The 13574-nt window shown below is 39.8% G+C and overlaps 1 protein-coding gene across 1 annotated transcript in view; it reads left to right on the plus strand.

The window, feature by feature from the left end:
• The window catches only part of LOC108093653 (division abnormally delayed protein), a 69808-nt gene that overhangs the window by 40905 nt on the left and 15329 nt on the right, over positions 1 to 13574 (plus strand). The window contains exon 2 of the mRNA XM_043208615.1: positions 12957 to 13100. Coding sequence (XP_043064550.1) covers positions 12957 to 13100 — 144 coding nt within the window. The remainder of the gene's footprint in view (positions 1 to 12956; positions 13101 to 13574) is intronic.

Below are 13574 nucleotides of genomic sequence, written 5' to 3' on the forward strand. Positions count from 1 at the left end.
GATGATCGACCCACGCACGAAAATTGCTTAAATAAAAAGGCGGCATTTTGCAATCCGTATCTAATGAGGTGCGAAAAGAGGCGTTACAACGCCCCGTTGAAACAAAACCAATGCAACAGAATATTGTCAACAGCTTTGCACTTTAGGCCTAATCCAGTGAAGTCTGGGATATATACCCATATATATGTGCACATATAGTGGGGCCTATCTGAAGGCGAGATCGACAGCGAGTGGGAAAACTTGCTCCTTTAACCACAAACCACCGATGATGAAGCTATTAAATTGAAAATTATATGCTGGCATTCGGTAATTGGCCAAGTGCCTTGAAATTAAGCCCGGTTTTAGTGTCTTGCGATTCGAGTTACACGAAAGTTTACCATTAATAAAGTTGAACATTAAACCAGGCGAATAAAGTTCAAGATATCTAACTAAAAGGATTTTTATTAATAAAGTGTTCGTTTAATTTAATTAAAGTTAACCAGTAAAGTTCAATTAAAATTAATTTACCCTTATTGAATATTTCATTTAATAAAGTTACAAAGCTAACTTCAAAGCCACTTAATAAAACCAAAATAAAGCCAGCTTAGCATATGAAAAAAACTATAATTGGTAGTCAATTGACTACTTTTTAGACAATCATAGAATATTTGTATTTAATTAAATTAAAAGCCATAAATAAAACAGGGGAAACCAAATGAAATACCAATATTAGCTTTTATTTATTAAAACAAAGCAAATAATATGAACCAACAAAGCGCACATTTGCACTTGAATTAAAAGCTTAAAGCGAAAATTGATTTGTATTTAAAAACCATATTTAGCTTTCTTATTGAAATGCAGAGTTTAAATAATTATTACAGTTTTTTTTTTCCTTAATATTATACTTTCAACATAATAAGGACGAATAAAAGTGGGAGATTTCGCATCTAATTTCCTTCTTACTTTCAACTTGTAATGAATTCTGCATTGCAAATTTAGACATTTAGACCGGCAAACCAGTGGATTACTATTTAAATTCCCTCAGTATTGGTAGAACATTCCAAGCTGTGGCTTAGATTGAACCAATTTCCCTTCTTCGCATGCATTATTCATTCCATTGTACGAGCACTTGGCCTATGCATATAAAATAAGAAAAAAGTTCGCTGAAATTCTCGATTTTTGCGCGCATTTAAAAATAAAAACCAACCCACGCCGAAAAGAAAAACGCGCGAAAAATTGAGGAAAAGCAGGAAAAGTCAGGGAATGCGTTCCTATGAATGAAGGCGAGGCTATATGAGTACGTCTAATTGCTTCCTTGAAATGAAACAGACCAAAAAACCACACATAAATAAATTTTAAACAATGCCGAGGAAAAGCGAAAGTATGAAGATAATTTTCCGCAGAAATTTTTGCGGTCCAGAGAATCAAAGTCGAACGATGACGTCGGTTCTGTGGTTCTGTTTTTTTATACCCTTGCAGAGCAAAAGGGTATTATAATTTCAGTCAGAAGTTTGCAACGCAGTGAAGGAGACACCTCAGACCCCATAAAGTATATATATTCTTGATCAGCATCACCATCTGAATCCAAATCCGTCTGTACGTCTGTCCGTCTGTCCGTCTGTCCGTCTGTCTGTCTGTCCGTCTGTCCTCCTGTCGGTTTCTATGTAAACTAGTCTCTCAGTTTTAAAGCTATCTGGCTGAAACTATATATAAATAATGGAAAAAAATTATAACGTCGTTGTTTTTAATCCCGCGAGCATGATTTTTGGAACATCAGGCTTTTCTAATACTCTTAAATCGAGAAAAAAATTTCATAAAAATCGGAGTAATATATCATATAGCTGCCATAGGAAAGATCGAAAAATCTATATAGAAATAACGGAAATAAAATTATTACCTCGATGTTTTTCATCAGACAATCATGATTTTTGGAATATAGAGTTTTCTTATGAGTCTTGAGTTACAAATTAAATTTTATCAAAATCGGACGACTATATCATATAGCTGTCATATGAACAATATGGAAAATTAATAGAAAAATCGTCATAGATTAGATGCTGTTTAGCCTTTTTGTATTTTGTTAGACATATTTAATGTCTGCATGGGTATATAAGCTTCGGCCTGCCAAAGCTAGCTTCCTTTCTTGTTTTTTTTTTTTTTTTGTATTTCTTGGCGGGAACTGGTAGATAAACAAGCACGTGAATTATCAAAATGCAAAATAAAGAAAACAAATCGCAGCATCGACAAACAAAACGAGGCGAGAAAAGACTCGTGTATGGGCCAAATCATCTAGGAAAACTTGGCAAATTTTTCTCGCCCCAAGCGAGCTACGTGAGCCGCATGAGAAGATAAACCAGGCCCGATCCCAAAGTGTTTGCCCGACCAAATGAATGGCTGCCTGGGAGACTGACTGAATGCCTGAATGACTGACTGGCTGACTGACTACTAGGTAAGAACAATCGCAGGAACAAGTGGAAAAGCCAGGAAAGAAGCCCAAATGAAAATCTCCGCCAATGTTTGCCCTCCGTGGCGGCGTCTTTTGTTTGGCTTTCTGTTTGCTCGGCGGCCTTAACGCCAAAACTCAATATTTATTCTTTTCGATTTACCCCTTTTTTATTTCTTCTTCGTTTTTTTTTTTTTTTTGGGATCCCTGAGCAAACCTTGGCGTGTATCCGCATTAAGTTTTATTTTTATGGCGAGAGCGTTGAGCGCAAAAACGCTCTTGGCTTTTGGCCGAATCCGGCTTGTTTGTGGGCGTAATTGAAAATCCCCGACGATGAAATGGCCACAACTAAATTTGTAAGGCAACTATTTAGTGCTGCTTTTGGTCCGATCTCCCCTTCCTCCTCTGAATATTCCCATAGCCCCTCGGTTTGCTCCGATAAATCGCTGGCTGGAGGCAACGACGTGGTCGGTCAACGCGGCGTATGCGCAATTTGTGCTGCACTTGCGAGGGCTTCCACCTCGAAATAAAAGCGTCGAAAAGAAGACTTGCGGCCATTTGCCAAACGCTTGAGTCGCACACCCGAACTGGCCAGACTTTCAATGGTTTCCATCCTCCTTCTGCTTTGAAATTCGGTCGGTTGTCTCTGGCCAGAGTTAGGCAAATATTGAAGCATTGAACACGTTTCGAGTAAATTGCAATTTTATTGTCCCACCTTTTGGCATTGTTCGGGTGGCCAAAAGGATGGAGGGATTGCAGCCTGTACGTTGGCTTACCATGATTTTATTTCCGGAATCAAGCCAGGGTGAAATTTGGTGTTTGGGTTTTAGGGATTTCTAAGGCAATTCCTCTGTAATAACATTTAATATTATTATATTGAAATGGTTTAATGTCGTCCCCAAAAGGGTTAAACTCAAGCCTTAAACTTAATATGCAGTTTTTTATGAGTAATAAAACTAAGTGCTTATTGAACTTAACACATTATTACAAGTTTTATGGTTTTCAGTTTATAAACATTTCTTCCCTGTTAAAGTGTTAAAACTACTATTTAAGTAGCTATTAAGATCGTTTTTCCCTTATACTTATACTCTATTCTAGCTTTCTTTCAATTAAATCCCATTTCAAGTTCTCCCTTTGTTCTGTTTTTACATCCGATAATTAGCCACCTATTTTCAAAGAGCCCCTTAAATGCTTACAATTCCAATCGTTAGCTTATCTCATCGCCCGACACCTCCAGCTCGCTTTGCGTTCCACAATTTAATAAACATTTACGAGCGAGTTCATGCAACCCGAAAAGCAAGGCAGTGGTGTGGATTGAAGGGGGGAAAGGGGGTTCGGGGGGTACGAGGTGCTAGGTGAGTGGAACCGAAGCTCTCATTGTTGTCATGCAACGCGCAAACACAAAACTAATTGAATTTTTCGTAGCTCTTCTCTATCCTCCGTTTTCTGCAAGTCAGCAGAGGCGTTGGCTGAAAAGGGGTGGAAATCCGAAGGAAAACCCATGGAAAAGCGGTGGGAAAAAATGGGGGGAGGAGAAGGGGCCGATGGGCAGGCCTTTTGTCTATGCCGTACGTGCCACAATTCCGAGTTGTCACGATGTTGTTGGCCGCTTGTTTGCTGCTGATATTGCTACGAAACATAATCAACATATAATTAAAAGCTACTAACATGCAACACATTACACGCAAAGTATACGAGTATTGCTGTTACACAATGCAATGTGGGTGGGGTTCTTCAGCATCCCACCCTAAGACCGAACCCCCTAGAAATTCCCCACCATTTTTTTTTTTTTTTTTCTGTCGTCGGACTGACCCAAAAATCCACTTCATGACCGAAGAAAAACAAAACCAGAGTGCGGTTTTATTATATTTATTTTATTTTTCTGCTGACTCTGGGTCTTGGCTCCATTTTTATGGCCTGGATGGTGCGTTGCAATTATAATACACACATTCACCAACAACAACAACAACACCAACAAGTGCTGCTTAAGTGCTCTGAACAACAACACAACAAGAGCACAATCTGATTGTCCAAAAAATAATAAATGTGACCTAATTGTGTTTTAGGGGTTTTCATTTCTGTTTCTGTTTCTGAAATAAAAAATAGTTGTCATAATTCACTTCTGTTGCTCCACATTTTATGCGAACTCTGCACTTATTTTGCTTGGCCAGAAACCTGAGTGGGCTTTTGTTGATCGGATTGGCATTACAAGAGTACGGAATACTTGAAACACGAGACAATCGCTGCGAGAGCGTAATTATATAGCCTCGCAGTCGGACAATAATATTAATGCCTCGGATCGCTCGACATGGCCCATATTTGGTGAATTGTATTGTAATTGTTGCCGGTCGTTATCAGTTTTCAGCTGCAATAACCCCATTAGCAGCAGACAACCCATTGGAATTAGATTTAATTTAGAAGCAGTGCTTAAACAAAATCTGTTTGTCAGCAATAAAGAGAAAGAGTTTATGATCCGTGTCGCAATTCAGATTTTACTTCATGCTTTTCATGGGACACATGAAAATGCAACTGATTGTTAATCCGACAGTTGGCTATATGATTTTAACGATCAGTGTCTGCAGTTTCATCCTCGATTTACGGCTTAATCTCCTGAATTTAGCAGCTTCAATTACTGCCACAAATGTCGGGTGCTGACAGCCACACTCAATAATTTTGCTATATTACCGCTGCATTTCTGTTAATGAACTTGATGAGCCTGGTTCCTTGGGATCTTCCACTTCGAATTCCCTTCCCATGCGCCTTATTTATAGTTGCGTTTGCCCAACGGCAATCATAAGAACTTTGCGTACATTAAGCCCATAAGTTTTTGCCCTACAATTGCCGGCATGACATTTGCCGGCAACGGCTGAAAAACAAGTTAATTACAATAGGATTACCCGGCAACAAAGGCAGCCAGAGCAGCCGGCACAAAAGGCTGCCCGTTCGCATATTTTCCCATTGGCATAATCCCATAAAATGGCATTTATGCGGGGTCCCTGGCAGATTTTCACCTCCCTCCCCGGGGGCTTGTTGATGCGTTAATTTGCATGCAACATGCACTATGATTACCCGCAATTTGCAGCAGCAGCATCAGCAGCAGCAGAAAAGCGGAAAAGCAGCGGCAATGCCAGCAACTAGATCGCCATTAGCGGGCCTAGCACTCGCAAAAAAATATAACTTTGACTTTTGTTAATTTAAAAGCAATCTGAAAAAATATTTAAATTCATTTACAGAATACAAAATGTATTTCTAAATTATTTTTTAAGTTTTTGAAGCTGTGGCCAACCATAGAGAACATATTTTCTTAAAAACAAGAACTTATTTACTTTTAAAAGTGATTAAAGTAATACAAATAATTTTGCATTAAACAGATTTTTAAGTTTCTAGTTTCAATTTTCAGCATATTTTTTATTCATTTTTTTATTCTTCTTTATTCTTCTTATGCATTTTTGTATTCTTTAAATATTGTGGGAAATTTTCAACCTATGTTTTGTTTTTTAGGTAGCTTTTCTAGATATCAGGAGAGATTCTCCCAGTGTGGCAGCTGGGGAATCGGATTGAAATCGGAATCGGACAGCTGGCCACGACCATCGGCCAACTGGGAGCTCAGAATTGGTTGCTCTTTGGACGCATTTATTTGTGGCTGTTTGTTTGTGTGTTGGGGTTTTGTTTTTGTTTGCCGCCGATGTTTGCACAACTGCGCCACAAGTGCAAAAAAAAGGAAAAAAAATTAAAAAATTCTGGAGTGCCATGGGGAACGCCTTGATACTCCCGTTTCTGCTGGCTGCCATTTGCTGGGAGCCCAGTTGTATAATTTGCAATTGTTTGTTGTTGCTGCCCCTGTGTATCGATGTGTTGCTATTGCTATTGCTGATGTTGTTGTTGTTGGTGGTGTTGCAATTGCTGCCGGGCTGCCCAGCAGCAATATGCAGCAGCTGAGCTGGTTTTAATTATAAAACTGCTGCTGCATCTGCGGCTCCTTTTTCGTGTTGTTTGGTTATTGTCAGCGATTTCCTCAATTATTTGCTTTCGTTTGTTCTCTTGTTTTCACAATATAAAAAAAAAAAGAATACAAGAAGCAATCCTCATAAGTTCAACATTTTGTTGTTCGTTTATTTTCGATTTGTGTGTTTAACATTTGCTTGCGACCAGCTTGTTGTAATTTGATTTCTTTGTTTACCCAAGTATATTTAATGTCCGTTCCTTTGTGTTTTTGGGGCTGCACTTCATCATCATGATTGGGTGATTGGATTGGGTGAATCACAATGATGATGAGCGGAGGATATGCATTCGGTTCTGGTGTTTATAAATAGTCCGTTCTTTGGCATTTCTGATGGATGCTGTGCATTGCCATCAAGTTCTTTGTTCGATGCATTTGAAATCTCCGATAAACTAGTAAGATATTTGCAATCTGTCTGCTGAGACAAAGTGCAGATCGCGATCTAAGAAATATATGTTCAAAGATTCCCCATTCAAACGACCAAAACTTTCCATCCAGTGCCATTAGTTACTCAGATATTGCAGACATTTGCATATAGATTGACTCAACTCAACTCCACACAACTCAAGTGAAGTCAACTCGCGCGGACAACTCTCTTTCTGCTGCCCCATAAATCTAAATAATTAATAATTGTCACTGCCCCCAAGTTGGCGACTGCAATTTGCGGCTAAAATGCTTTTTAATTAAATTTTTAATATATTTCGTACGGGCCACGAATTTAGCAGCACGAAGAACGGGAATTTGGCGTTGTGGCCAAGACGCGTCTGCCTGGCGCCTGCCAAAATGTAAGCCAATCCGAGGAGCTGGCCAAATATGGGGGCATGCAACTGGCAACTTGCAACTTGCAACTAGCAACCAGCTACAGCTACAACTCTGTGGCACGCATAATCTCGGCTGACGTTTTCATTGCAAGATTAGCACAAAGTGCAGTGCGTGCAGCCAAGCGAAGGAAGCTCAGATACGAATTCAGATACAGATACTGTTACGACGAGATACATTTGCGCGCATTCAAATGCGAATGCAAATAAACGGCAAAGAGATTGTCGCTGCAGCCGCCGCAATAAATTTTACATGCCACGCAGACGTGGCGCCAAAATCTGCCAGCTTCGATGTCAGCAGCATAAGCAACAACAACACAAGCAACAACAACAATAACAAAAACAGCAGAAGCAGCAACACCAACACCAACAACCTTGTTGCAAGTTAGCATCCGTGCGGAATTTGCCACACAAATTGAAAACTTATGCGGCACATTAACAATTTACCAGCAGAATTGTTGGGATTTTCCCGCGTGGCAGCTGCAATGCCAAATAATCGCTGCCAAACATATGCAAAATAACAAATAATTGAAAATGCCAGCACGGTGGCAAGTGACTGAAATGAATTTTTGAGGTTTTGCTTGTTGGTTTGGCTGGGAAATATAAATTTCGGGTAATACGGGTATAATAAAATATACAAAACGAAGGATAAATACTGGTTTTATAATAGCTTTTGTTTATTTGGTTTTAAATACCACTTGGAAACTAATTAAAAACCTAGTCTAAAATCGGTTCTTTTTTGCAGCGTTTCACTGTATCACCTGCATTTTCCGCCAAAGGATTTTAATGCTTGAAAAGCTAGCATGTTTCATATCAAATCCACGGATGGCAGGGATCTGTTTTCTGACATTGATTCGGCTCAAATGAAAACAGTTTCGATGAGATAGGGAAATCGCAAATATACCATTGTGGCCAATAAACAATACGGGCAGCGGCTAAATATAGACTGCCACAGTTCAACGAACCAGAAGTAAAGGTAGTTTTCCGGAAAGGAAAAACATGGAAAATGTGTAAACGGAAAGGGGGAAAAAAGTACAAACCAAGCGATCTGGTGATGATCTATGTTTGGTACAAACGTGTCATAACAGCAAACAGAAACCAACGAACCATAAAACGAACAACAGGCCAGGCACTTTGATATGGGGCTCCCTAACCCCTGAACCCCCCACCCCCCTTGACTTTAACCCCTCACCCCCTTGACTCCAACATCCCCTCCACCGCCATTTGTTGACATAATTGTTATCGCCGCTGCACAAATTGTTCGTGTTTGACAAGTAGTTTTCAACAATTTTTGATAAAAAAAAGAGCTGAAATTATTATGTGTGACATGCAGTCCGAGAAACGACCCCCCGACCCCCGACCCCCAATTTAACACCCCCTCTGCTGCGTGGATAGGAAGCCCCTGGCGACCGCGACGGATGTTTGTTATTTGGTTTGCACTGCAGTCGTTGCACGTTCATAAATTTATTAGAGAATTTATGGCTCTGGGCAATCGTTTGGACTATTTGTTGCGACCTGCGAGGAGAAATTAAATTGATGTTCAATCAAGGCCGTAAATTATACTCAAAATATACAAACGTTTTGGGGAGATTATATATATTTCATTAGATAAATATTTCAGTTGACATCGGCTGAAACTTCGGTTCGATAGAAAACTCTAAAGGGGTTTGATTTTTACCATTTACAAAATCATGGGTTTTTTAAATTTGTTTGAATTCAAAAGTGTTCTTATCAAAATACTAAACAAATTTATACTAATAATTTACGGCTCTTCAAAAAAAATTCAATTTTTTAAAAGTTTGATTGTTCCAAAAATTGCTCTAAATTTCAGTGTTGAATGCCAATCGATTGGAAACTGCATTGCAAACTCAACGAGGTATTACATTCCATATTCCGACCTTTATTTCCATTGTTGTTTTGCCAAAACTATGATTTTTTGTGTAAAAATATGAATTTGAAATCGGACTTCTTTCACAAGCACAAAATACGAAATACTACCGAACAGTTAGTAATTTTCATTTGATTTAATCAATCTTAATATGGTTAGACAATAGAGATAAATGTGTGTACCTGCAAATGATTCTATCTGCTTTGTAATTAAATTATTTTTAACACAAAGCCTGTCAAAATATTTCGGCAACCGAAGCAGGGATCTATTTTAATTACAGCAGTCAGAGGCAAACTTGCAGACAATTTGATAGGAACGGAATTCTGTTGGGCTCTCGGCTTCATTATTATCAACACGTTTGCAGTAAATTGTGCAAATTGAAAACGCATACAAGTGGCATATGCCACAGGGAATGCCTCTGTGGGGAGTGAAGTGAAGCGGGGGAGCGAGGAAGGGGGATTGGGGGGATTGCGGTGGAGTAAGGACACTCGAAATATGTCAAGGTATGCAAAATCCACTCCCAAAGCCAAGTGTTTTGCGGGCTAAGCGCTTTCTTGGCTGGCAGCCAACTTGGCTAATGCCAAAAGACAAGTAACCACAGAGCCAGAGCCTATCTCAATGGATATATATATGGTCTAAATATGTGCGTGTGGCAGTCAACTCGTGTGTGTGTGTGTGTAATCCACCCGCACTCCCCCTTTTTTGCAGTGAAGACAATTACAGTAAACAAATTCGCACACGTCGTCAGTTGCATTTGCGGTGACAGGCTGGAAAACAAGGCCTGAAAATATAGAGAGCGAGACAGTAGCACAGTAGCTGGAAGTGGATTGGGAAGGGGGGAGTTGGGTGGCAAGGGGGGTAGCAACGGGGAGTAATGGGGCCACTGGTCCCCTTCCCTCGTCTTCCCCGCCCCTTCCTCCTTTTGCGGTCAGGGCCGTTCCTTGGTATTTTTGGCAGAGCGTTTTCTGGCCATGCATGAGATTTGCATTTTTACACCCCTCCCAGTTGCCTTTGAAGCACTGTGAGAAAAATTGTTCAATAATAACACACCAAAACAAATATATAACAAATTGTTACAAAACGTTTAAAACATAAATAAAGTAAACTTTAACAAGAGCTTTTAACCCTTTCATGCCCAAATTAAATTGGGGACACGTAGAAAATATTTAACGCCATAAATGATCAATAGGAGCCCCAAGTAATGTTCATTACTGCGATGTTGCCTATAGGCAACATATGTCCATCCATATATATAAATAAGTACGTACGTATGAGTAATATTACCTTTACAAGAAAATACAATTCTGAGATTTTTATTAACAATAACTATATAAATATCAACTGCTTAACAAAAATTTGAAGTACACGTGTAGGCACTTTTTACTATATTGACAGTATAAAGATTAGCATAATTAATGAGTAAGAAGAATACTTCTAATTAATATATTTTTTTTATTTTAATTCCCGAAAAATAAATAGATTTTTTTGCTAGTAAAAGAAGATGCAAAGTTTTTCTTCTCCCGTTTTCTTTGAAGGGGAATGTTGCTTCTTTATTTCTGGCTTTTATTTTCTGTCAGTGTTGATACATCTCTCTATTCTCGGAGCTTCCCAGATCTCCACTTCAGCCGTCTCCGCTTTGGGCCTCCCTGCACGTTCCCTTTGCAATTTGGCAGTTGGTTGCCAGAAACAGTTTGCCATAGCATACTTTTCTGGGCCACGTCATGATATATGTATGCATGCAGCTCCTGTTGGTTTCCGCGTCTCTGTGTGTGTGTGTGTGTGTAAGTGCGTCTTTGCATGTGTGTATGCATGCACGTTGCAGCAATTGAATTGAATTTCTGCTGCTCGAGTTTTGAGCTCTTGAGCCACAGAAAAGAGTTGAAGGCGGAGCGTTCAGAAGCGAAGAATTCCAACATTGTCGGGGCAGGTTTAACTTGAACTGGCTTCCCTTTTTCACTTTTCCTCCGTTTTTCCTTATCTTTTTCCTTTTGCCCCAGCCATTTCTTCTTTTTTTATTTTGGTTTCCCCCAGACAGAGTGACTCGCTGACTGAGTGACGCCCGGGTTTCTGGCCAACTGCCATGCGGGAAGTGCTCCTTGGAAACCCTGAAACTCTGCCCCGATTTATGGCCAAGCAGTTGCAAAAACGCATAAACACATCATGGCCAAGGGAGCCTGAATGGCAGCCCCTAATCGATAAGTTATACAATGCAATCGCAAGGAGAAGAAGGGGAAGCCAAATCCTTTGGCTCCACTCGAGGAACCCAAACAGCTCGCCAATCGATGGCACATAACTAAAATCTGTTTGGCTTTCGTCTCTGTCGAGTTTTGATTGACTGACAGCAGGTCAATTTCGACTGGGAGGGGGATAGATATCATCTGTCCGATGGCTTTGAGCCAAGTCTGTTGTCAATTTCCATTTCGTTTTCCAGGCAAACAAAAAAAAAGAGAAATATGTGTCACGGCCCCCATCGGTTAACTGCAACTATTGATGTTTGCCATTAGTTAACCCAAAATAGATGCTGACTGCATTGGAATTTGTCTCTGCTTTTGTCAAACTCATTTCGCTAGCTAATTTTACGACAGCAACATATGGCCACCGAATCGGGCCACTCAGCGATATGCATATGAGAGATTGTTGACATCGTGTAAAAGCCATTAATTTAAATTATAAACTATAAAGTCGCAGGGGCAGACGACCATAAAAGTCGTTTCTGTTTCTGTTTCTGTTGTTGTCATTGCAGTTGTCATAAAAAGCCTGTCACACGATTTGTTTCTCCACTAATTTATGACAAAAGGCGATTGGAGGGGGAATTCCCCCCATTAACACATATGTTTTGTTGGGCTTTTAAAGCACCCGTTTTGTAAATCAGGACAAGTATCTTAGAGATACCCAATGGAAAACAATTCCTTTTCAATAAGCCCTGGCAATCAAGTCCCTTTTGTCCACGAATTTATTGTCCTAGCTTGAGATTTCTTCTTTCTCAGTTTCTTTCATTAGGCACTTTTTTCTGGGGCACAACGATTAGTCAGTTGAAAATCGTTTTAGCCCACTTTTTCCCCCATTTTCATTGTCATTGGTCTCGTGAAAAAACAATCATCGCCTGCTGCGAGTTTTATAGTCCAACATGAACTAAACTGCTTGGATTGTGTCGTTTTGTCAGCTTGAAAAAAATTGCAATTATGAGCCATTTAAAAGTTATTAACGCGACCGCCGTGATGAAACGTGCTGGCCAACTGGGTTCCTACTTCTGGCTGTGCATTTAGATATTGTAAATTGGCAAACCCACGCCGCGAATCGGAAACTATGGCCACTTTGTTGCTGCAGCCGAGAGCTGGCCAACACGCCCACTGCCGTTTTAAAGCCATAAACAATTAAGCGAGACAACCCACACGCCCACACACAGACAGTCGGCAGAGCTATGGGTAAATATTTGATTTGTGCGATAATTCGAAAATGATATAGGCGCAGCAGGCGTTTCATAATGATGCAATAGAAGATGAGCTGGCTAAAAGGGGTTTATTACTTCTCAACTCAGAGATCAAATGTGTTTATCTTTAAATTTACATTAAATGATGTCTTTGGTTTAATATAAAATGCTTCAACATCGATTTATTTCCCAAATGTTTAAATACCATAAATTAAACTTAAAGGAAATCAACTTCTATTCTCTCCTAATTAAACTGTTTGTCTATTAAATATTATTATAATAATATCGCATTTATAAGCCATTAGATTCTATTCCCTGAGCTCTTTAAGTAGCTTATTAAATTCTAAAATCCGAGTTGCTAATCCTTACTAATCCTCCGAATTCTTTTTAATTTCCAGGAGCCATTTGCGGTGGAAACTGCTGCAACAATGCCACGGAGCTGCAGCTGCGGGACAAGGCAGCCGGAATGTTCGAGCAACTGCTGCACCACCACACCAGCAGTCTGCGCGGAGTCCTCGAGACGAATGCCAAGCAATTCCAAAGTGAGTACGATGGGCAGATAGATAGATCCCTTTGGGGGACACAAAGGATTAGTGGGGATTTGTAGGAAGGCTCAAAGTGAAATCGAAAGCAGGCAAAATGCCTTTCTATGCAAATCCCTGGCCCAAAGAGTCTGGAAAGTTGGCCGGGCTTTTTGCGGGAGTTAGACCAAAGTATATTTTCGTGGCAATAAATAATTTATCATATGCAAATTCGCGCGCTGCGCAGAATTATGACGATAAAAAGTTCGCCTCGCAATCTGCAAAAGTGAGCTAACCAAATTAAACTTGAAACGCGAAATGCGAAATTGATTTGTAATTTGAATTTGTATGCAGATCAAAGCGACTGTATAATGAACTGAAATGAAAATATACCTTAAGTATATAAGGATTCATAACCATAACCGAACCGAACCGACTTTTTTAAAATGCAGCAAACGCGACTCTGACTGCATCTAATTAAAAAGGCATTAAATA

The sequence above is a fragment of the Drosophila ficusphila genome, unplaced genomic scaffold, assembly GCF_018152265.1.
Source record: "Drosophila ficusphila isolate 14025-0441.05 unplaced genomic scaffold, ASM1815226v1 contig_106, whole genome shotgun sequence".
Taxonomy (NCBI): Eukaryota; Metazoa; Arthropoda; class Insecta; order Diptera; family Drosophilidae; genus Drosophila; species Drosophila ficusphila.